Genomic DNA, 25,004 nt, shown 5'->3' with positions numbered 1-25,004 from the left:
AATTAAAAAGAGATGTGTCCTAATGTAAGTAATTAACCCGGGACGTTTCATTGTAAAATGTATTTGTTTTGACCATTTTCACATAGATGTTAAGAAAACATGAATCTAATGTTCGTCAATTTATGTAATGAGAAATACATTTCAAGGTTTAGCTGAAAAAAGGGACAAAAACACAGCTATCTCAATCTTAGTTCTTCTTTAATTCAATGTGTACATGATGTTTTGACCCCAAATCTTGGTCTTCCTCAGTATGAGTTCACACCCTGGTTCAATAATACACTGGACTGCCAGTTTATGAAACCTGACTCTGAGGTGCAGTTGTCTGACCTCAGACCAGCACTTCAAACAAGCATCATTACTGCAAATTACAAACACAACCAAGGAACAACTCGGGACATATTTCAATATCCCCCATTGATTCCCAGACAGGATACGAAAACGACTGTGAGGTGCCCCCGGGGTCCACTTAGTACTAAGTCCAATAACAGTTGGACAGAGTCTCCGCTAATGGAGAAGCTTATCAATGTGAGAGTCTGTCTGTGAATCTTTCACAACCTCATCCTTCAGCTTTTTGCTTTAATGAACAATCAGTGTTGGTCCCAATATGGCAGATATGAGATTAATTTACTCCCTGCAGTACACAGAGTGATGTTATTACAGGAAAATCAATGTCCTTCTTGTTGTTCTCTGGGGCTGGACAGGGTGTACGCACATCTGCTCTCATAATACAACTGCTGACCTTGCTGTCAAAGAGAGGCTGCGGCGAAACGGCCAACGGTGTTGTTTATCAAAGCTTTATCAAGCCGCTCTGCTCTCACAGACGTGTGACATCAGACTGTGGGTCAGTCAGCCAGCCAAAAAAACCAGCTCATGTAGACATAGCATGATAACACTTAAAGATCCAAGCCAAGAACAGGAGTAATACATGATAGTGTGTAAACTCACAAGTGGGAACTCCACTACTTCAAGTGAAATTAGCTATAATTCATCAAATCTAATTCCTGACCTCCTCTCATGCTCAGATTTCATTAACTCACATCGTAGCTAAAGGGACAATAGACTGCCTGAATGACCTCTTGACCCTTTGCAGAGGAAAGGTTCATAAAAGGAGTGAGGGGTGTGCGGGGGAGGTGTGGGAGAAGAAGCCACCCCTTTTGCCCAGGGTGAGTTTGCCCTCTCTTATCCTCTCATTTTCACAAACGTGATGGAAAGCAAACCAGAGACAGAGATAAAGCTTATTGTCATGTAAAATCATGCAAGACAAGGACGTGCCAATAAAGGTGACCTGCAACAAGATGCAAGGCAAAGGAACATGAATAATTGTTTACACTACATATGTTCGTATACAAAAAGTAAAAGCAGATACAGGTTCCAAAAACATTTAATGATGCCAAAGTTTGTGTAATATACCTCACATTACATTAATAAATAACATTGTGATACAATTTGAAAAAACATATAGTTTTGTGATATACATCATAATATAAATATAATTTTCTTACATACACATTACACAATCAAATGTTCTAGTCCACAGAAATGTAACATAGATAGATACCAATAGAATACATTTTGTCAGGTGTTACTCAGGTCTTATTTAGGTTTTGATTATATATCACATCATAATCAAAATCTCCAAGGTAAATACATAGAGGGCCTACTCCTTGTCCCTCAACTGTACTTAAATACAGTACTTGAGCAAACGTACTTAGTTACTTTACCCCACTGGAATACACACTATAAAATATACAGAATACATTAAAATACTCTCTTATAACAATCTAAAGGGACAGAAACATATAAGCATCTTTATTGTCTCCTTTCTCTTAAAATCTCCCAGGCTGTGCAGTAGTCAGACAGTCAGACAGACAGACAGACAGACACCCCCGCATAGTTTCCGTCAGCCGGGTGACGTCTCCGCCTCCCCGCCTGTGTGCAGTGTGACGTTGCGGGCTGTAGTGGAGCCTCTCGCTGCATCTTGTTGTCGACGGTCCGCCAGGCTTTTCCAGTACCGAGAAGACCCCGCTGGAGAGAGGACGGCCGTCACAGCGCTGCGTTTTCAGGCAAGTTTTCACTCGATTAAATACAAAACATGGATATTTTAGGATGTGTTTTCAAACAGTATTTAGACATTGGGGGTAACGGATCCCAACGGTTAACGGTTGAGTTTAAATTCCTGTGTTCAGCCGATGATCCAGAGCTAGAGGGGGGAGCTAAGGGTTAGTTAGCCTGCTGTATCGCTCTCTTTCTGGGGGTTAGCCTGCTGTAATGTTAGCGTTTTAAGTCCCGTGTTGTCGCTTACTATAACGGCCTTAATAATAAGGTGGGTTGTCCTTCTCAGTCGCGACCCACTCTGCTTTTTATCACAGTGTGTGTTTGCTGATCGGTTTTATTATCGCTCTCGTTGCTGGTGGGGTGAACCTGGTTAAGTTAGCCTGTCTGTGCTCTTGAGAGCCTGCTTCATACCCCCGCTATGCTGATTAGACCGCTTTATAGCCGGGGTAAGCTGGGGGAGCTAAGCTAGCTAACGTTAGCACAGTTAACGTTAGAATGTAACGTGGAAAATTAAATAATTCTTAATAGATTTCCAGACGAATGCGCATCATATTTACGTTTCCCCTGATATGTCAAGACATTTAATTTATTTAAAATAAGCTGACATACAAATGCGTACCATTTAATGTTTTCTTTGACCGTTGGGGGTAACGGCTACCTGTGTTTTTAAACATACGGGGAACTCTGCGGTTGTAAACCCCACCGTGTCCTCACTGAGGCGGTGTGTGCGTAGCGCCGGACCGCGGTGCCTTCCCTCCAGCCCAGACTGTAGTGCAGACAGTGAATGTCATTATCAGCGCTGTCTGCATACCAGTGCGGTCGTGGCGAGGTACAGTTTGCAGACCGGAGAGAGGAGGAGGGGGATATCTGGGGATGGAGCAGCAGCATTATTATCCGCGGTGTCCTTGCAGGGGCAAAAAAGGGATACGAGAGTGGAGGTGACATTTGGACATTTGTCCTATTATGGCTGTGAGGTTGTTTGAGAAATACCGCTGCGGTGTTATTTTAGCGAAGAAATGTCGGTGTTTTCATTTCTGACACAATTACACCGATCAAGTTGAAGATTTTTTGCAGCCAGCCCGGAGTCCCGAGCAGGCTGAAGTAGAAGCTGCGTAGACCCAAATATATTGGTTGCCCATCTGATTTTTGCAGGTTTTTTTTCTCACCGTGATATGTTCCATTAAAAACGCCCACAAACATCAACCGGAATCGAGCTCGAGGTTTGCAGCATTTCATTCGGTGAAAAAAACGATGTTATGCTGACATTTGCAAAACATGCAAATACATGCATCGTGGTCAATTTACACAATGTGCGTTTTACCTGTTTTGACAAGCCGAAATCCCCATTTACTTTGAATTTAGAAATCGAATGCATTTCTCAACCAAAATGGTCATTATTAAATGTTGCATTAACAAACTTAAACTGTATTCAATCTGCCGTCTCTTGGTGTCATATTGTAGCATTAGCCATTATCATCTAGATAACGTATTGAATTGGGGACACCAGCTAACTCTTGTTTACCTACAGTCGATGTAGTAAATACCGCACTAAAGCTTAAGAGTAAAAAGGGGGAAACACCGCTTTCCATACTGCTGTATGTCACGCTGTGAAAGGCCTGAGAGAAGGGGACGACCGCTGTTAACGCTTTTATCAATTGTTTTTCATGGAGTTGATGGGGTCAGCGTGGGGTAAGCAGACCTAGGGGAAGGCACAATATGGTTGGGAAGGGCACTTTCATTTGCTAAGTGAAATGTTTTTGACTATTGTATTAGCCTTACATTAACAATGTAATGGGAGAGGGGGGAGGAGGTGGGGAATTTCACTTGGGTTGTCATGTCTGGTCAACTGGTTTTCCTTGTTAAAATTCTCACTTTGTGCTAGAAAGTTTGTTTGAAAACCTTAATGCAAATTTACTCCCGGGTTCAATTACAAGGGCTGAGCAAGCCTAGTGTTTGTGTGAAGTATGGTAATAGCCATTTGGTTTAGTGGGCAGTCATTGACCTCTGCAGCCCCCAGCCTGGAGAGCGGTCATAAAACATTTAAACTCTTTATGGATTATTTCATGCTCCACAGCATTATTTTATGATATCATTTTCAGTTTGTTTATTCAGCTACAAGAAATTAATTGATTAGGTATAATTTAGATAGTGACTGAATCATTTTTTTCTGCCTCTTCCCTGTTTTCTAAATTCTTGTTTTCATGTTTATACTCAGGAAGCGGATCAGAAAATAGAAAACTTCAGTCATCATCATGCATGTGTGTCACTACCAGAAGATTTGTGTAATTTGAAGAGACTTAAGGACAATAAAAAGCTTGGAGGAATACAAGAACTCAGTCAGCTGAAAGAAACAACAATAACACAGTCCCTAAACATGGTCAGCACCCAGACCAGTTTGAAAACCCCTTTCAAAGACTTGACCTCATTCAAGGGCAACATGAAACGTCTGTACAGAGAGCAACTGGAAGACGCGCCCATCAAGAAGCGAGTTATGGCGGAGATCAACCTGAAGCGTCGCAGCTTGGATTCCCTCCCCAAAACTCCCAAGGTGAAAAGGGAGTTTATCGAAGAACTGTGTCATGACGACATGGATGTGGAGGGCCGGGCTGAACTGCACATGGTGGGCTCTGCTAAAGCCCTGGACCTGAGCCCTGGGCTCAAACACACACTGGCCCAGTTCACCCTCAGCAGCCAGAGCTCCCTCGGGGGCCCAGCTGCCTTCTCAGCCCGCACCGGCCACGAGCATTCCCCGGCCGGCATGCCTCCCCTGCCCTCCCCTCCTGTTCTGGGAGGGGGCCCTCTGCTGGTTCCCTGTGACAGCTCCACTGAACTCACCCACTCGCTGCTGGAAGGAGAGTCTATCTCCTGCTTCGTCGTCGGGGGAGAGAAGCGTCTTTGCCTGCCCCAGGTGCTCAACTCCGTGCTCCGCGACTTCTCGCTGCAGCAGATCAACACTGTGTGCGATGAGCTCTACGTCTACTGCTCGCGTTGTGATGCTGAGCAGCTGCACATCCTCAAGGTGCTGGGCATATTGCCGTTCAACGCACCTTCCTGTGGCCTCATTACACTGACGGATGCACAGCGGTTGTGCAATGCTCTGCTGCGTCCTGGGGCGACATTGCCCTCTGACCCCAGCGGTAAGCTGTCAACCCAGGGCCTGCTGAAGGAGAGCGAAGCCAGTTTCCAGGTGGAGCACCAGTGTTTGGGGAAGTGCCAGGGTCTTTTTGTGCCCCAATTCTACACCCAGCCGGAGGCCCACTGTATCCAGTGCATTGAGTGCCAGTTGCTCTTTTCACCGCAGAAGTTTGTCATGCATTCACACAAGTCACCCGATAAGAGGACCTGCCACTGGGGCTTTGACTCGGCCAAGTGGCCCTGCTACCTGCTGCTTGCCAGGAAGTACCAAGGCATGCCAGAGGAGCCAAAGCTCAAGCAGCTCCTGGATGAGGTCAAAGAGAAGTTCCACTACCAGCTCAAGAGGTCGCTAGAAAAAGTAAGTGCTCTCCTGCATGTTATTTGCATCTTGGTTAGTATTAAATGTATCTTCATTCTGAAAAGGAAGAATATTTAAAACTTTTAATTGTTTTGGATGGTGTCCCATAGTCTGTGTATTCAGCAGGTTTGACAAGACTGCCTTCCAGCTGGTGTTTTCTTAAACCTGTGTTGACCTAGTATATGTTAAATGGGCCTGAGACAGGTGGTGTCATCTGCCTTGCCAGGTCTGGTCAGACAAGGTTAGACCAGCTGGCCACAGCTGAAATGGAAGTGCATCATTTGTCCCCTCAGGTCACCTGGAGGTCACTGGGAATGTCACTGAACAAAAGGTCAATATAGGAGGCTCAGCTTTGTTAACTCCAATATAAAGACTATTTGTCAGCAGTTTAACCTTTTATCTAACTTAATTAAAAAAACATTTCTAATTTGCCCAAGGTAGCTGGAATTTGTTTTGCAGATTCCTACATGATTTGAGAAAATGCTAAATAAAAGTAGTGCAAACCAAGACAAGTGATTATTAAAATAGGAACATGTTTAGCTACAGGTTGAGGATGGAATAATATACCTCATTGGTGACCTATTTTACCTTCATGCAAGCCTGACATTTAAAATGCTTTATTGCATTGCCAGCACTTATTATCACCAGAACCCAGAATTCTTCAGAGTCTTCCAAATGATTTTGGGCGATTCTTTTTATTCTGCACTGTCTAAGCCAAAAGGACAGCAAGCCTATTGAAAAGCCAGCATTCAGTGTGGGGGAAAAGCTCTAGATTGTTTCCCTGCCATTGACTGGTTTATGTCTCATGACCCCCCTCTGACCATAGTGGACTGCCCCCTTTCTATTGTTTTGTGGATTAAGGTGGGGTTGTGTTATTGTCTGTTTTACTAGTTTGTCTAGGCATAAACCACCATTTAAAGTTTATTTTAAGTCAGTTTTAGCAAGCAAACACACATTTTAAGGACACCAGAGCTCCACTATGAACTTTGCTGGCAAGATGTATCTGTGATAGTAGTACAGCAGACAGCAGGTTAGGTGGGGAGTAAAGAGATGGCACATTTGTGGAATACATTTTATATTGTTTGTGTACCTGAGATAAAGAGATGCTTCGGTTTTTCTGGTTAACTTGGTGTCTGAGTTTACTGGAAATACCGCGTCTGCTGTCTCGTCTAGCGTCCTGACCGCATTCCTGTCTAGCCTCTTCCCAATTGTCCTCCCTCTTTTCTTTCGCCTTGGTTTAAGGTATGCATCTTGGAAGAAGTAGACATTCTTTCTCAAATGCGGAGACGTTTAATACCACAGAGGAAACTGCATCGTACACAGACCACAGACGCAACACACTATACGAAAACATATGCTCAAGGTGGATGAGTCCTACAGTCTTTGGTGTGTGTGTTTATGTGTGAGACATTGCCAACCTCAGTGTGTGTAATGGGCTGCTAACTGAAGGCCGGTATGACACATCTTTGTCTCTCTGTCTCACACTTTGCCAGTCTTTCTGGAGCCTCTGTCTCACCACAGTTTCAGGTGCTGTCTTTTCTCTCAGAGGTGATTTCTCAGTCAATTTATTTTCCCTTTCGCTGGCTTTTCCGTTTTCTTTTTCTTTCCTCTAGTGCTGGGCTATAGGGGCTTGGATGTGATTTTTATTTTTGAAGCTTAATCGGAAATAGTATTGTCAAATTAAAAGTGAAAGCTAGCTATATTTGTGTAGGCAGCAGTCTCAAATGGCCGGATTCCTGGAAAGACAGTTGCCTGTGAGTCTACAGGAAGCAGGTGATTTTGGCATTCATCGAGGATGCTACCCCACCCCCACACAGAAGCGGATGTACTGGTGTGTGAGGTCACTGGCCAGAGAACGAGGTGACCTGACTGGCAGTGTCCCACTTCACTCAGCCACTCCATCCAGTCTCTGTTTATGTGTGTGTATTTGTGTTAGGCGTGTGGCGCAGTGGGTTGTGCGTTAGTGTTCGGATCAGGGGGTCTAAACAGGACAGGTTTAAACCCCACTGCAGTCAGCATGTCGTTGTGTCCCTGGGCAAGACACTTCACCCCAAATTGCTCCTGTGGTGATTGTCCACAGTATTGAGTATGTAAGTCGCTTTGGATAAAAGCGTCTAACAAGTGACATGTAGTAATGTAATAATAATTATGAAAGTGTGTTTGACCGAACAGGAAGAGGTGCAGACGGACATGTCTCTCACCCTGAACATCCTCCAGACTCTCTGTCCAGCTGCCTCCGCTGCACTGGTCGTGTGACTAATACTTTCCACATCCCAGTGGATGTGAGTGGCGGTTCAGCCAGGCAGCTTATAGTAGCACATGTTTTTTGGAAAGATGGCTCGCCTCGGTGTGTTGGTCTAACCCCGACTGCATACACTTTTCCCAATCACTCTTATTTACACAAAGTGTCAATGTGCACATTTACAAATGGTTCATAGTTTTACCAGAGAGCTGTGGGACCTCTAAAAGAGAAGAGACTTCAACAAGAGGGCCTTCTGGAAGTTTTTTTTCCCCACCTTCTCCAATGGCTACTGGTCCCATATCCTGTTAGGAGTGTTTAGTTTGAGAAGGTGCAGTTAAAAACTCCAGGACTCGCTCTCTATAAACGGCGCTTTGTGCCTCGAGGCACTGCAGCCCTGTCTACTGATCCCTGCTGTGTAAATAGAGTTTGCTAGACAGACGCCACCAACAGACAGCAACAAGGTAAAGCCTTATCTCAAGAGTTACTTTGGTTACTGACAGACAATGAGTTCATTTTGCCTTCAGGGGGTGTGATGGACACTTTTCTCTGAGCCAAGATCATGTGTCATCATTTTTATTGGGTTTTTTTTTTTATATCTCGCAAGACGGGAAGTAATTACATTTCGTTTGATGATCGTCATCTTTTTTATTTAGGCTGCGTGTTTTACATGGCAAGTGAACAGTGTATTACAAAACATCTGAATGATACAAAAATCCCCTGTAGTACTCAGTAATATCAGTAAGTTATATTTTAAGATACAAAGATACACAAAGGTAATCTAACTGTATACCTCTGTGTGTGTAACTGGTTTAATTGACCACAATCATTAACTTTTCTGTGTTTATATGTCTAAAGTAGAAGCAAATATGTAGTTTTGAGATAAGTAAACATTATGACATGATATTTTAGACATATTTCCCCCACCCTAGCTAGCATAACCACAGAGGAGAGGAACATAGCTGTGTGTTGCTTATTTTCCTTGTTTGTGGCGTTGTGCTGGCCCAGAGTCAGAAGTGTCAGACGGAGAGAACAGCCTTCCTCTGTCTGTCTCGCTGGCTGGGCTGACACAGTGGCTGCGGCACAGACGGCAGACAGCTGCATCTCTCCGACTTCTTCTAGTTGCTATTTGGAAACCAGTGACTTCATTACCGCAGACCAGTGCAGCTGCACTCTCTGGCTGTCTCCTGGGCTGTCTGCTGTGTCTGTCTGTCTGCCTGTCAGTCATTCTCTTGGGCTGTATCTAATTGGATTCTGGCAGGCATTCTAATCGCTCACTGTGCTGCCTTTGCTATCTCTCCCTCTATAATGACGTCAATCTTCCATCTGCCTTCTTCTCTTGGGCTCATGTCCTCACCCATCTTGACTCATGGCCTTTAGTGTGCACTTCCCTTTTCTTCTAACCCCTGTGCTGTCGCCCACATGTGTCTGGATGTAAACAGTCAATACCCCCTGGGCCCCAATCAGCGGACAGTAACAAAATAAGCAGCCAAATGACCCGATAAGTCGACCGTTACATGAGCAATAAGACCACTTGTGTGCGTCTGCAAGGCGCATGAGAGGAAAGCCACTGGCTATTGATCAGGTCTCGGACCTTGATGGATGTGGCGAGCCGTCGGATGACACAGACACTGAAAAGCGGAGCCGATGGACCAAGAGGTAGGCTGGAAATAATGGAAGAAGAGTGAAATGAGAAGTCTCGGTTACAGGGCCGCAGCCGGCGTTGCATAAGTTCCTGTCTGTGATCATATGTGCATCAGTTTCCCTGAGTTAACCTCACTTCTGCTTCTGCCGTCAGACCACGTAGACAAATAGTGGTTATCTGTGGTCCCCGGGAGAGGCACTTGAGCAAATTAGGTAAAGGTTGATAAATCAAATCAAAATCAAATCAGGTTTTATTTATAAAGCACATTTAAAGAGAAGTTAAAAGTATAAAATGAAGAAGAGGAGAAGTTGGTGTCAGACATAGCAAGCTCTCCATCTTGTAGGGCTGCCCTCCTTAATCGATTAATGGACCCATTGGTGTATTTTGTCTTAGACTATTATTTCCTCATTCAACTCAAGTTTTTTAATACTTTTTTTATGCTAAATTACTTATTTTCAATAAACTTAAGATCAGATTTGTGGTAAAAACAAGATTTGATGTGGTACTTTTGATGGAAATCTTTGTGGATTAACGGCTCTGTTCATTTTTTCAACTAATTGATTAGTTGACAAAATTGAACGAGTGTAGGATGGCTTAGAATATCTTCAGTCAAAGACGGCCTTAACATGTTGGTTGTCTTCCATGAAACACACCACGTCCACAGCCATGAGGTTGTTACAGGGAGCTTGGGCCCCAGCTTCTCTTTCCCAGGGTTACAAATTAACCTCTCCAAGACCTGAGCTGAACCACAAATCTAGCCTGGATCAGCCCTCTCGGTTGGCCAATCAGATGCCGGCTAGCTCGCATTTCCACAGCTAGCGTTCTCCTTTGCCCCACACCCCACCACAAGACACCCATACACATATTTCTCTGTCTGTTTGTGCATTTTCCAAAGAACAATTATCCACTTATACTGAATACACAGCAGCTTCTTTGAACGCTGGCCCAGAGTAACCTACAGTCTATCACGCCTGTATGTAGTTTGGTGTGGGAGGCTGTCTGTGCTCCCTGTGCACAACAGGCTGTGCCTTGGCCAGTGTTTGCTGCCTGTTGTAAAGGACTAAATGGGGCCCCACAAGGTAGGAGGGGCTGAGCTGAGGCGAGGGGCCTCTGGTATGTCACCATCAGGTCAGTGCCAGTATCACAGCTCCATAACAGCATTGCAGCTGACTGGAGGAACGCCAAAGTCATTACTTCTCAGGCTTTTTCTTCAATTTCAATCTCATCAAGTTTTTAAAACATCACAAGCCACAGTTTCACCACACCACTTGAATTTGTTGTGATCAAACTCACAGCCTATTCTGTGGATTACAACCCCACATTTAAACATTTAACATACGTTGGCTGGTGGTAATTTACCACCCCCTCAGCTGCAGCTTGTTATGTTTCCCGGCTTGGTCTCATTTCCCACCTTGCCACCAGAAGAAGATAATGCGATACTGTAGGACTGATGTGAGCAAGCCACACTAGCAGACGGAGATAGGTCAGTCCAGATACAGTGGAGCCTCTGCCACGTCTGCCAACAGTCTCATAGACTAAACAAACTGGCTTAGCCCCTCCCAGCCAAATGTCCTGTGGGCTTTATAAGAGTCCTGGACTGACAGCCTGTTTGAATGTTCACTGAGCTCTAACTCTCCCCCCTCAGGGCATCAGACCAGTTTGTTGCCTCTAAGGAAAATGAGAGCGTGAACAAGTGAAAGAGAGGGCAATATAATGGGCTACGAGTTCAAACAGACTGTAAGAAGAGAAAGGGGCTTGCAACGTATCACCTCCGACTAGCTTGCTCAGTTGTTTTGCATGAGACCGGAATAATGAGGAAGTCCTGGTATTAATTAATCGATGTGGTGATGAGAAAATTAACTGGCCACTGTCTGGTCTCCCTTGGAGACAGTCAGACGAGCAGGTTGTGTGTGTTTGTGTGTGTGTTGGGGGTAGGGAGACTGAGGCGAAGGAGGTATACTGTAAAAGGGTTGTGGGAGACAGCCAGCCTGTGCGTGTTGTATGCAACAGAGCGAGCCCGTTTGCATTTGAAAGGCTCTTCTGTCCTTCCTACCCGGTGGGAACGGTGATTAATGAAGATATAAATGGAGAGACCCAGAGAAGGAGCTTACCATGTGAGCACCATATACACAGCATACACACACACACACACACACACACACACACACACACACACACACACACACACACACCCCGACCGTGTAGGCACAGACTACGTCTCTCATATTTTCTCCCACAACCCCAGTCTCAGGGAGGTAAACACTGGATATCAAAGGCGTGTCATGAGTCCCGCTGGGCTGCCAACCGGCACATCCACAACACATTAAGCCCAACCACTACACTGATCAATTATGCATGTGGCAAACACAGAGAATCAGGGGAAACTAGTCGGCCTGTACGATTAAAGTAATCCCCATCTCTCCACTTTGCCAGTCATTTATTTGCGTGTTTAATAATGGCTCGCATTTCACATGGAAGGGATTCTGCTTGCATTGTTTGTAAAGGTGTTAAGGCTGCGCATTATGTCATTTGATTATTTTTTATTAAGATGTCAATTTCTCGAAAAACACATCAAGAAAGTACTTACATTTGAAATGTAAACTTTAAAACACTTTTCACTTCAATGTTCTATTTGTTATATTGGATCAGTTTACTGAGAGCAGCAGAACTGAATCGTGATATTCAACAACGTTATACTATGTTGGTTTTTTTCTTCATATTGTTCAGCCTTAATAGATGTCCAATATGTTTGCGGCCAAATTTCCCACACATGTTTCATTGCATTGCTGTGGCCCATGCTAGTTTGACCTTGAGCCTACACACCAGATGAAAGTAGATGGTAAAGCAAACCACTGTAAGAAAAACATATACCAAGCTTGGATAGGTGACTACTTGTTCTGTAAGTTCTTTATTTTGCAGCTTCACCTTTGCTCCACTGTCATCGCCCTCCAACTGTTTCTTTCCCTTCCACTGCTAGCAGCTTCTATACCCTGTAAATCCTTATCTCACCAGGGGCCTGACTGATGTAGCTCAGGGCAAGACTGTAAAGTTAGCAACTGGGAAACAGACTGCATTAGTGAAGGTGAAACAAGCGACATTTTGTGTATGCCCAGTCTGAAATGTCTTTTTGCCTCTACCTTGACAAATGCTGATGTGTTTATCTCCTCCGCTATTCCCACCTGCAGTGATGCAGCCTATGGGAGTAATCTGTCTCTTTGATATTTCTTAACATACTGTCTTCTTTGCCTCATACCCCTCCGGGGGTTCGTACCAGCTCATCTAGATCCTGTAAATAGAGGACTGTTTCCCTCTGGATCCCCAGCCGCCCCACTGCACCTTTTTACTGCAAAGACGAAGTAGACTATCTTCAAGGTGCTGATCTCAAAATGCAATTAATTACCTAACTGCAATACATATTGTATATTTTATTTGAGTATACTCGAGCCATGGAAGCCTAATTATGGGTTGCATGTTGAGAATGGTGAGTGCACTTCAGCATCCTTGCATGTAAGCTACTCGTCCTTCTTAATTGTCCCCAAGCAACCAAGTGGTGTGTGCTAATGTGCGAGACTCCTGTTGAGCATGTGGCAATGATTCTCGCTCTTTGCGTGTCCAGCCCTTCTTTTTTCTTCTGGCTTGGCTGTTGCTCATATTAAAACAGCCTTGCTGCTGGGCGACTTGGCTCACATGGAGCCTTATTGCCCTTGACTTTTATCCTTTGAAGAGTGAAGCATTGCCTTGTGGTTTTACAGTCTGGCTACATTTTAACTAGTTCCTATGACAAGTGAACTTGGATATGCCAAACATTTTCTTCGTCATCACTATCAAAATTCACCGGCTGAGATGCATCCTGATCCCAGATGATACCATATGTACAGTAGTTCTTCTGAAGACTGACTCATGTCGAAGGAACACATCTCGCCTCCAGCCAAATGATGGTTCATTTTGGCATGGTTGCTTTCTTTCTTCAGTGGCTTTGGCAGGCAAGAATGCAACCTTATTATCTATTCTGTAAAGGACAAAAAAGCAGTGTGACTGTTTGAAATCCCAAACTAAATTGAACTAAAAAAGAGCTGAATGACAGAAACCCAGACTTTGACATGACCCCGACGTGTCCATGTGATGACATCTTTTATAAGAAAGATGACACACAAAACCACACTGTAGCATGGGTTGCTATTCAGATGACACAGTCCATGATTAGAGGAAGTCAAAGGGTCAAACACCGGCAGTCACACAGCCAGACACACACACACACACACAACCACTATCAGCTGCAACTTCCTCCTGTCACCACGCCAAACCCCATCCTGCAGCGTGAGTCACGGCTCTCCATCAGTGCCGCGGTCTGCTCTCCACTCATCAGCGTCACCGTGGAGCCAGGACAAAGATTTATCACCGTCCCGGTCTGTTTGATCTACGCCCAGGTGTGTTCACTTACAGCCCTGACTAAACTGTAATGACATTTACCAAGTCGACTGCACTTTTCTCGGGCTGTTGTCAAGCCAGCCCCAGACAGTGACTGTTTAATGAAGGAAGTCTGGTGACAAAGTGTGTGTGGACTGTGGGTTCACCTGTCATATGTTCCATTAATATCAGTACAGGCAGGATGTAAGTGAATATACAGCCTACTGCCGATTGCGGTCTCGACAACGTGCAATAGGACAGTAGACATTAAACCCTTAATATGAAAACTTCTATTAAAGCTTCCAATCTAAAAAGATGGCATTTTTTACAGTCCTAAGGTTTTGACATTCTGCTCCTTAATAATTCAGATTTGTCAGATTAATAGTGAATGTTTCTTGTAAACTTTGTAATCCACGAGCCACTGTAAAAGGAGCGAGAAGGGTCTTCGGAGACTTGTTTCGAAAACCAGAGCTCGTGACAAAAAAAGAGAAAGATAGATGGAGAGAGGCATGCTAGCCGATGCATTCGCACTACTCTGTGTCTGTGTGGAAGGGACAGGCGAGCCAGAGGGGTCTGGACAGCAAAGCCAAGCTGCCCATGCAGAGACGAGTAGTAGAGGCTTCAAACAAGCTCCTGCATGTAATATGGATGAGACCCAAGCTCCCTGCAGAACAGTGGAGGACTTAGGGCCTTTTCTGGATTTAACTGTCTCTCTTTCCATGTGTATGTGATAGATTTTACCCTGTGGGATATTTTACCAAGTGGAGCTCTCACTATGTCGAGCTGTGACTATATCTCGGAGCAGCTAGCTCCCTTAACATCTATCTCTATTCCTTTAACCTTTCCTCCTTCCTTCTCCATCTTTCTTCCCCCCTCTGGCCTCGGTGCAGACCGACGACCAACCATCCATTGACATTTACTGCAGTATTCCACGCTACAGCACAGCAGCCTCCTGTGCTGAGGAAGAAGTAAACAAACCGCAGATCAATATGTGGCTGCATACTAGGGCCAGTAAAGATTGGTTTTAGTCAGGGGAATCTCCAGCTCTTGCATTTAAACACTTAAACACTTAACCGTAAACCCTGAGTTGTTTGTGGAGATAGAGCACAAGAATTACGTTTTTATTTTCCCTTTTTCACTTGGAGACAGTGGCTAATTATAGTTTCTGCTTGCTGTAAGACTAGTCTTCAAATCAGGCCAGATTCATGATGAGGTTATTGTTGCTTCGTGAAATAAAGTACATTAAGCTACTGAATGGCTGTTTGAAGCAGACATCAGCACACGTTTTAGGGCATTTTAGTGAATGCTGTAAATGATTGCAAATACAGAGGGTTGGGCAGTGTCTCCATTTTGTGTTTTCTCTCTGTAGTGATAGCAGTGCATTGCTGGCTTGCTGACAGCCTCTCTCAGCTTTCAGTCTGCTTAGCAACGCTCGTCCTCTCTGCAGCTCTCTCACCCCCCTCTGTCTCCAAGCACTCTGAGTTGTTTCATCCATTCGAATAGTAAGTTGAGTTCCCTTGTATGGAAAGAACAGGCAGCTGTTTTGTATTTTTGGGTGGTGGTAATGTGTGTATTTCTCTTACTAATTGCAAATTTGAACCAGTAACCCACCTCCAAACAGCATCCCATGGCATCAAGCACCTCTAGAGACTTTCTCTTTCTTTTTAGAGATGCTACAGCACACACTCTGGCCCAGATGAAGCTCAAACCATGAGTACAGTCATCTTCAGACAAGACGAGAGCCCACTGGCCTCATTCTCAGTCGAAGTGTCCTCCCGGGAGAATGGAGTGTGTGTAGCTAGTGTCTGTGTGCTTACTTCTGGACAGCAGTTTAATGCTTGCAGTAAACTACGTCATCCTCCTACACTGCTGTTTGATGGAGCAATTATTTGATGGGATGTCTGTTTATTTGCATGTGATGTGTCTGCGTATGTGTGTGAATGTGTGCGTGTCTGTCTGTCTGTCTCCTGGCCTGGTTGACTCACATAGGTGAGCCCCGACAGCTTTGGTAATTAACGCTCTGGGGGGCACTGGGGAAGGAAAGTGGAGCACAGGCACACACACACACACGCACACACACTGTATTGCCGTGCTACAGACAGGATGCTGCGCATGTATATGCAGTTAGTAGGCTCTCTTTCGCATGGATGATTGTTAAATGCCCTTCACTGACTCACCCACAATTGCTCTGCATATGTGTGCGTGTAGATGAGTGGTCACATTTTGATACAGGCCAGTAAAGCCTCACGCCAAAACTGACATGACTGATGACATAATTTGGGGGAGTACAGTGTGGATATAGCATGTATAGAGTAAGAACCATAATGCCGTATTGAATTTGCTTTCTCAATAAGCTGCCTGATTATGTTGAAATGCTTTGTCTGTTCATGACGAATAATCACAGTACTTGAGGTTGATGATATGAATAGTGACATAATGTCTAGACTGTTTTGTACTTGCAACCAGAGTTCCCGTTAGCCGGTAATTACCGGACAATGACCGGTAAAATATGCTGAAGTCCGGCAAATCTAAATCTCTCCGGTCAAAATGTCCGGTCAAAATAATTTTCCCTTAGCGCAATACCGCATCAGTTGCGCCACTTATGTGACAGACAAGAATAGTATGTGACAGACAAAAGAGTATGTGACAGACAAAAATTGTCAATTCTAATGTCTAACACTTAATGTGGAGAAAGAGATGTCCTGTATGGGTTGATTGTGCGTTGATCTGTTGGTAATGCCTCGGGGTTCCGGTGGGCATGTAAACAAATGCATAATGCTGCGCTATACTTTGTGGCCTCATCCGGTTGCATAGCGACGCTTATTGTTTAGGTGTCTTTTAACAAGCAGGTAGTCATATCATTAGCTAGAACTAGCTAGATCTGATCGATATGGACATAAATGCGAGTAAAGTCTAATCTGACAGGAGAGAGAGAGATCGGCTGCTGCTGACGAGTCGACACGCAGCTCTGCATGATCCCCTGCAGCGGCGAGCAGAGCAAAACACACTTCAGGTTAGAAAATCACACGTAGCTATTTTAATTACCTCTCAAACTACCTAAACTAGTTATAGATATGTTTAGTTTTACTGTCGGGTCACTCATTACTGGATCCGCGAGCTGCATGATACTGACGGGCTGTCAGGAGAAGGAGAGAGCGCTCCGTTTATTATTCCCGCGTTTTTGTAAATTACTGTACACTTTTGAATAATGTAGTTAATCTACTATAATTAGTTTGTTTAATGTCGAATCATATCAATTTGTTTTAAAGCTCAATAAATAACAAAGAAGACCTTTAACCGGCACTTATCTAATTTTGTCCGGAAGATTTCAACTTTAACGGACATGTTGACCGGCAAAAAAATATTCTAACGGGAACTCTGCTTGCAACATGCATCCAAGTGATGTTGCATCATTGTTTCTAAGGCTACATCAAACAATCTCTGTATTATATCTAAATATCAATTTTGAACTTTTTAGTTTTCTGAGCAAAGCTTTTTTTCTTAAGTCTGTATTTGAATATGATTTGAAGGCAGGGACATCTCTGGATCACCACCATTGTCTGCCCCCTGCATTTTTTTTAATTATTTGCACTTATCCCTTTTGCCATTTTGATACAATTCTGAATCATTTGTCAGTTTATTCTAGCAACAGTGTGTTGGAATCTCTTTCCCATATCCTTACATTTCATGGACCAGTCAAATAACTACATAATCCAGAATATAAATGACAGATTCATTATTAATTATATTTTCATAGATACGGTTTGTGATGTGGAGGTTACCTGGGCCAGACTAGTGTATTCCAGTCAGACAATTTGTCCATTCATGAGGTAACATTATTACAACCCTCATGTACTGCTGTGAATATAGACTGGAAGCAGCCGCCTGGGATTTGACTGTGAAATATGAGAAATGGGGGAGGGAGAGAGGCAGGGGGGTAGATGAATAGAAAAATGTATCTAGAGAGCTGGAAGAGACTGCTTCTTATTTGAAGTATCATATATAAAACATTTGTATTCTTTTGCATATCTATTCATACATATTTTTGCAGCATTTTATTTTAGTTATGGCTGTGTAGGAATGTTTTAGATTTGTATGATCGAAACATTTCCAATAACTCCGCAGCAATGTTAAGTCCAAAAGATGAAATGTATTGAAAGAATATAGACATAATCCTTTTCAAAATGTACAATAGGATTTTATCTAAATATTCAATCTCTATTATTCGATGCAGTCAAAAATACAAAATATAAATCTCCCGCTTGCCTCACACAAAGTGAGGCATGTACAGACGAGTATTATTCCTTATGCAAAATAATATATCAATATAATGAAAGACTTTTTAAGCTTTATTCAAATACTCAAACATAAAAAAAAATGACATTCCTAATTTTTGTACTTTCATAACTAGATTTTCCCCCCATAGTCTCCCATTAACTGTGTGTGTGTCAGGTCCCATTGGCTCTTGCCTATCAAGGCTGTGTGTGGATTGTAAAATGGCTGACTGGCTGTAGCTGAGGAGGAATGAGCTGCTGGGTGCTCGACGTGCGTGTGATCACTGTCTAGACAGAGTGCCCATGTGGTGCAAAAATGTGCCCGGGGCCAGTCAGGAACCTGTCCTTATCTGCCTCTGTATTTGTGTGCGTGTGCGTGCGCGTGCACGTGCGTGTGTGACTCTGGCATGACTGGTCTGGCGGATGCTTATCAGTGTGCTTGTCTGGCTCTGTTCTTTCTCTTTGTGTTTGGAAAGAGGGAGGAACAGGTGTGTGTGTGTGTGGGTCTGGGGGGGGGGGGGGGGGGGGGCACAAACAGACAGACAGTCACATGGTGTCTGTTTGTCTCCTCATCTGTCTTGGCAGTCTGCCTGTCTCCTTTTTTTCTTTCGGTTTCCTGTTTGCCTGTGCCACCTGTTTGTCTAACCGTCCACCTGTCAGACAGACCTGTTCTCGTATGTGCCCTGATCGGTTTTATTACCGCTTTATTTATCCCTCTCCATGGCTGAAGTGAGAGAGAAATACATTGAGTAACCTTCTCAGCACATACAGTCAGAGATGCAATATATTTTCTTTCCGCTAAGCACTAAGTGAAGGGTCAAACACTTTGAACACTCTGAGCAGACATGAAAAGATTATTGCTGCCTCTTGACTTGAAGTGATCAAGCTATATTCTATCATTTCATGATCAAATATACTTGACCTTTCTGCACTTTTCATTCACAGCAGATAACAGTTGACTCATTTCGCAGTGCTGCTGGGTTAATTAGAAAGCCTCCACCAAAAAAAAGTGTATTCCTTTAAATGCCCCACTTTGCTGCTTGCTTCCCTCGTGGGCTGTTATTGATTTGGCTGCTCAACAAAGTGCGGCTCCCAGTCCATGGATAAATGGCTTATTGGATTAAGACTTCCATATAAAAGCCTCTAGTGTATGTGTGTGTGTGTAGGGGGGCAGGTGGGACCACCATGGCACTTGTCCCCAGTAAAAAAGATCTACAAATCTAGACTCCAAAGAAAGATACTGCTTTTATTTTAACTTTAGATCTTCACTGCAAGCTAAATGCTACATTATATCGATTTGATGAAATGCTTAGGATATATGACAGTCTAAAGCTAGCATTGTGTAAATTTCCAAGCAGAAACGTTAAAAACAAATCAAATATTTCCTGATTCAAGAAATGTAGTAGACTAAACAATTACATCAAAAAGAAGTTTAAGTTTAAAGACATAAATGAGTTTCTGACTGCGACACACATCCAGACAGCCGAGATGTTGCTTTTGCATGGCTCTGGCCAGGAAGTATATATATCTGTATCTGAAGCATGATCTTTGACACGGTTGACGACTGCAGCAGAACAGGATGTGGTCTAGAAACAGACAGGGCGTGACTGACTGGCTGTGAATGTGTGTGTTCCTCGTTTCCTCCCTCACTGTCTGAGGCTGAATGAAAAGCACCCAAATAAAGGCTGTTTACTTCCTCCTGAGAGAAGAGAAGGAGCTGCCTTACTCAGTCCTCCTCTGCTGCCCACCGCCATACCTCTCCCTCTCGCTCCCCTCCTCCTGAATGCCAGGCTGATGAATGGCTCAGAGGGGGGAGGAGGAGGAAGATGAAGAGGGAGGATGGGTGGCACAGTTATGTTCTGAGAACCCCTCTGTTTCTGTCCCATGGGCGAGATTGTGGCGAGCTCGCCTGGGGTTTGTTTCCGTTTTCATAAACCACCGCTGATGCCCGGGTTTCAGCAGATGGGAGGACAATTGGACCCAACAGTGTTTATGTTTCAGGGCACAATAGGGGATTTTAAATAGATTTTAATAACACACACACACACAAGGCCTACTGCTCTGAGATGAAAGGTCAGACCAAAGCGTGCACACTTCTTTATTGTGCCCTAGATAAGATTTTCCATTTGGCTCGTTGAGACGGTTTGTGTGTTTATAAGTTTGACAGTGTTATCGTTATAGTAGCATAGTCTCTGAAGTATCGGCTCATGCTACCAGCTAAAAGGAGCAGCGCGCACATACCGAGACAAACTTGTTTAGGACTGGAACTGTTGTCATCAGTTAAACTGCAGATTCATATCTCTGTTTATATTTGTTCTCTATAACACAAAGCAAAAGGTGACGTCTTTTAAATGTTTTGTTGACCAACAGTACGGTTTACAATGAAATACAAGGAAATTAGTTTTGATTCATGCATTGTTTGCTTTTTAAATGGTCATGTCCAACTTTTGATTTTTAGGGAATATGAGGAAGGTCGTATTTTTTAAATTCCTCTCCTGAATAAATATCCTGTCCATTTGCTCCAACCTCCCTGCTCCGTGCATCGCTGAAGTGTGTACATCCTGTGAGGGGGGATGAGCCTTGAATGTCTTTTATTATGTATGTATGGAGACAGCATGTGTATTTATAGCCTGTAACTTTGTGTGTGTGTGCGTGATATACACTAAGACGGCAGTCATCTGTGTGTCCATATGACTGGAGTAGGGAGGAGGAGAGATCGACCTCAGACTTGTTTGCACTCATATGTGTCAGCCTGTGTGTTTGTGTCGGTTTATTTTCTTTAGATTGGAAACATATGAATTACACCAAAGGAGAAACAAATCCCGATTCCATTTGTTGTCTTTGGTCACTAGCAATAACTGGCAACGGCGGAAAAATATTTACTTCCTTTAGTACAAAGAAATGTGCTATTCACTTTTCTTTTCAAATATTTTATTTATTAGAGGCATTTGTGAAAGAAGCTTTACATTCTTACAGAATAAGAAACTGTTTCAATTAGGACACTGTTTTCACAAAAATGGTGTCAAATAAAAACAGAGAAAAAGGAAGACCGAGAAAACGGAAATAGACAATAATTCGTTTTTTTTAAATAACCAGCTACAGTGGGATTTTCAGTCAACAGGCTTAAACCTGTGGTTTAAAGCGGCTTCTTAGACCTGATTTCTGTTGCAGACACGGGAAAACTTTGGAGAATATTTCATTTAGTTTAGATTTTAAATAGTATAGCCATGACACTGAATATCAGCCACCATTTTAAATGCCCTTTTGCAGTTAACATCCAGCCAAAAGAGGCAACAAGTATTCCTGGTGTAAACACGGCGTTAGTGCTTTGCAGTGGGAAGCACAGATGGAGCTCACGGTGGAAACACACGGCTGCAGCTGAAGTGCATTTACTCTCCTCCGTCTGCGTTTGCCAGACTTTGTATGGTAATGTACGATCATGCACGTCTGCGGAGTAGAGTGGTGTCTGTTGTTGTTGGGTTTACCAGCACTCAGGCGACTAAAAAGCACACAAAAACTATTTCTGCTCCATTAATGTGTCTGCTGCAGAAATGTCACATGTACTAAACTGGGCTCTGGAAATGGGTCTTTTTAAAAGTTCACATGGTTGTGTGTGTCTAGAGCAGTGTGTTTGATCTGGTTAGTGGTTGTATGAACTGTGTGTGTGTGTGGCTGCAGCGGCAGGCAGACTGCCGGTGATTAGGAACAACAGGGCAGAGTTCAGCTGAGCGAGTGTGTGGAATGCTAATCCACATTGTCATAAGGCGAGCTTCAGCCTGACAAAGGGTTGGAGACGGGGGGGGGGGGGGGGGGGTTAGGGGCTGTTTGTGTGTGTGTCGCAGAAGCGGATAAATAGAGGCGCTTAATTATTGTAGATTAAGTAGTAGTGGTGTGTGTGTGTGTGTGTGTGTGTGTTAATAAAACAGGCAAGGTGGAAGGGACAAGCGATGGGGGGGGGACAGCTGTGTTGAAATGTGCAAACGTTTGCACCATACACATTCATTAAGGAATAGAGCAGCAGGAATAATGAGTGTGTGTGTGGGCGGTGGGCGTTAAGCTGTCAACTGTCAGGTAAGCTGGATATACAGGGAGAGAAAAGCAACCATTAGTGGAACACACATATATGTGGATACACATACTCTTACAAACATACACTCTTTTGTTGTTTTTTGCACACACACAAAAACACACGCACACACACGCACTTACCTTTTAATGAGCTGTCAGTGGTCTCATCAGCAGAGCGTCTGCTGTCGTGGGGGTCATGCAGATGAAAGACCCCTGGATGACCTGCTGTTAATGTCGGTTTGGCCCCATTGCTCTACCCCTCGGTCTGTGTTTCTCGTACACACATTTGTGCAGGGGGGGAAGACGTGACAGGGGTATGTAGGAGAGAGTGCCTTCCACACACACACACACACACACACACACACACACACACACACACACACACACACACACACACACACACACACACACACACACACACACACACACACACACAACACACCTACACACACACACACACACACACACACACCACACACACACACACACACACACACACACACACACACACAACCTTCAAGCCAGCAACGACCAGGCTTGCCTTCACACCACTGCAGTGGGTTTATTGTTGTTTCTGTCAATTCTCCTCCCTCCTTTCCTCTATCTATGCTCATGTCCCATCATCCCACACTCTCTCTCCTTCTCTCTCTCTCTTTGCCCCTCCTTCACTCCCTCCCTCCCTCCCTCCTTCCTTTCAGTGCTGCAGTGCTGCCTTCTGAAAAAAAAAGAGGAAAAAACACCAACCACAAGTGCTCGTAAACGGACGAGCCCCCTCTATACACACACACACAGACACACACCTGGCTACGCATATGGCGCCAGGCTATTACATTTGCATGCACATGCTCGTTCATCCATGGGCTTTGTAAATAAGGGACTATCCTCCACATACAGTACACATGAATTCACACACACAAACACGTTTACTGGGACTAGCAGTGATGTTTTTCTTTCTTGTTGACTCACATTAGAGAAGCGAGCATCTGTGAATATTTGGTTCAGATAAAATAATGAATAAGATATACATTATAAGACACAGCAAGAGAATCATTATGATTGTTGAATGATATATTGACTGTAGCTGCTGCCAGGCGAGTGACTAATATAAATATTTGGTGGATAATGACTGTGACATGGTAATCGTGCCGATAACGTGCATGGTAAAAGTATATCTGAAGGAAGGCTGTCTGTTTATTATTCACTGTGTCCTACTTTATATATATATATATATATATGTATATGTCAGTTTGAGAATAAACGTCTATAGATGGCTTTAAGAGGCTAGTTAGTCAATTATTGATGAATTCTACGACCACTATCTCTCCTCCTTCCTACTGCTCTGCACTTGCACTTTTCTCCCCATTGAATTCTCTTGTTTCCTGTTTCTCCTCCTCCTTCCTTTTCTCCACTCTCACACCTCCCTTCTCCATCTCTCGGTCTGTTGCTGTGGGTGAACTGCCGGTGCATATTGCGATGCTGCAAAGTCTTGGTCCTCTGGTGCGTGTGCCCGCGCGTGTGTGTGTACTGCAGGCAGTCTGTGTGTAGTGTCAGGCCTGTCTGCCGCTGATAAGCATCAACTCCATCAGCTTGTGGCCTCTTGCTGAGTGTGTCCTGGATTTGGTCAAAAGACACACACTCACGAGAGGCAGCGCCAGCAGTATTTACTGAACACAAACGGCTCAGAGGGCACAGGGCTGACACAATGAATCATAAACATTCAACACACAAATATGTATTCGCATTGAGAGAAAGGATGACTCCAACCGTGTTACATGTATACAAATGAATCACACGCACAGAGGCACATAATGACAGGCCTTGTTGTATCCGTGTTGACTATCATCTTGTTTTATTCATACGCCTTCCTCAGCGGGCCCATTCAGCCACTACTCTTATCCATTTTTATGCTGCCTTCATTTTCTCTGATGCTGTATCAATGCAGACTCGGGCCGTAGCTCACTCTTGCTGCGCACTTTCAATGCCATTCATCTCCATTTTCTTTCTCTTGGATGTCATTTGTCTCCATCTTACCCCTCGGTGACCGCGGTTGTCATTTTTGTTTTCCTCACCACTTTTGTCCCCTCGTTCCCACGGTGTCTGACAGAGACAGTGCACCATTTTAATTGTTCACTGTAACAAATACAATCTATCTGCTTGTTTTAACCCTCTTCTCTCCCGCTGTGTGTTCCAGATGGCAGTGGAGGAGGAGGAGAGCCAGGTGAGGAAACCCCCGGCAGATCTCTGCTCCCCCAGCAGCAAGTTGGCCGAGTCCGACCCTGCAAGAAAGGTCAGTCTCCGTCTCCTTCCCCTTATCCATCAAGCCATCCCTCCATCACCTCCTCTCTTCCCCCTCCCCCTCCTCTACACACAGGTCAGCTCTCAGGGTCACCACCCACACACACTCCCTTCCTGACAGACACACCCCCTGCTCACCCATTCATAGCGGCACACTTCTCCCCTCTGTCAGGAAATAGTCATACAGCGGCTGCTTCTTCTTCACCTCCCCCCTGTCGCAGCACACACACCAACTTTACATGCACACACAGGGAAGAAGCTCTATCATGATTATCTTACACACACACACTGATGCCTGGTGGATGATCCCTCATCCACATGTATGCATGCATGCATATATTAGTTTTATTAGGTTATAGCTCCAAGAGTGCTGTGTGTGTGTGTGTGTGTGTGTGTGTGTGTGTGTGTGTGTGTGTGTGTGTGTGTGTGTGGTGGTGTTGTGTGTGTGTGTGTGTGTGTGTGTGTGTGTGTGTGTGTGTGTGTGTGGTGTGTGGTGTGTGTGTGTGTGTGTGGTTTGTGTGTGTGTGG

At 44.2% G+C, this 25,004-nt stretch overlaps 1 protein-coding gene across 1 annotated transcript in view; it reads left to right on the top strand.

Annotated features, from left to right (window-relative positions):
• The first annotated feature begins 1,927 nt into the window (after window positions 1-1,927).
• Window positions 1,928-25,004, top strand: part of skila (SKI-like proto-oncogene a) — a 35,158-nt gene continuing 12,081 nt past the window's right edge. Inside the window, 3 exon segments of the mRNA XM_034152963.1 lie at window positions 1,928-2,063; window positions 4,271-5,548; window positions 24,373-24,468. Coding sequence (XP_034008854.1) covers window positions 4,430-5,548; window positions 24,373-24,468 — 1,215 coding nt within the window. The 5' untranslated portion in view covers window positions 1,928-2,063; window positions 4,271-4,429.

The sequence above is a fragment of the Trematomus bernacchii genome, unplaced genomic scaffold (assembly GCF_902827165.1).
Source record: "Trematomus bernacchii unplaced genomic scaffold, fTreBer1.1, whole genome shotgun sequence".
Classification (NCBI taxonomy): Eukaryota; Metazoa; Chordata; class Actinopteri; order Perciformes; family Nototheniidae; genus Trematomus; species Trematomus bernacchii.
This window is presented reverse-complemented; position numbering and strand designations above follow the sequence as displayed.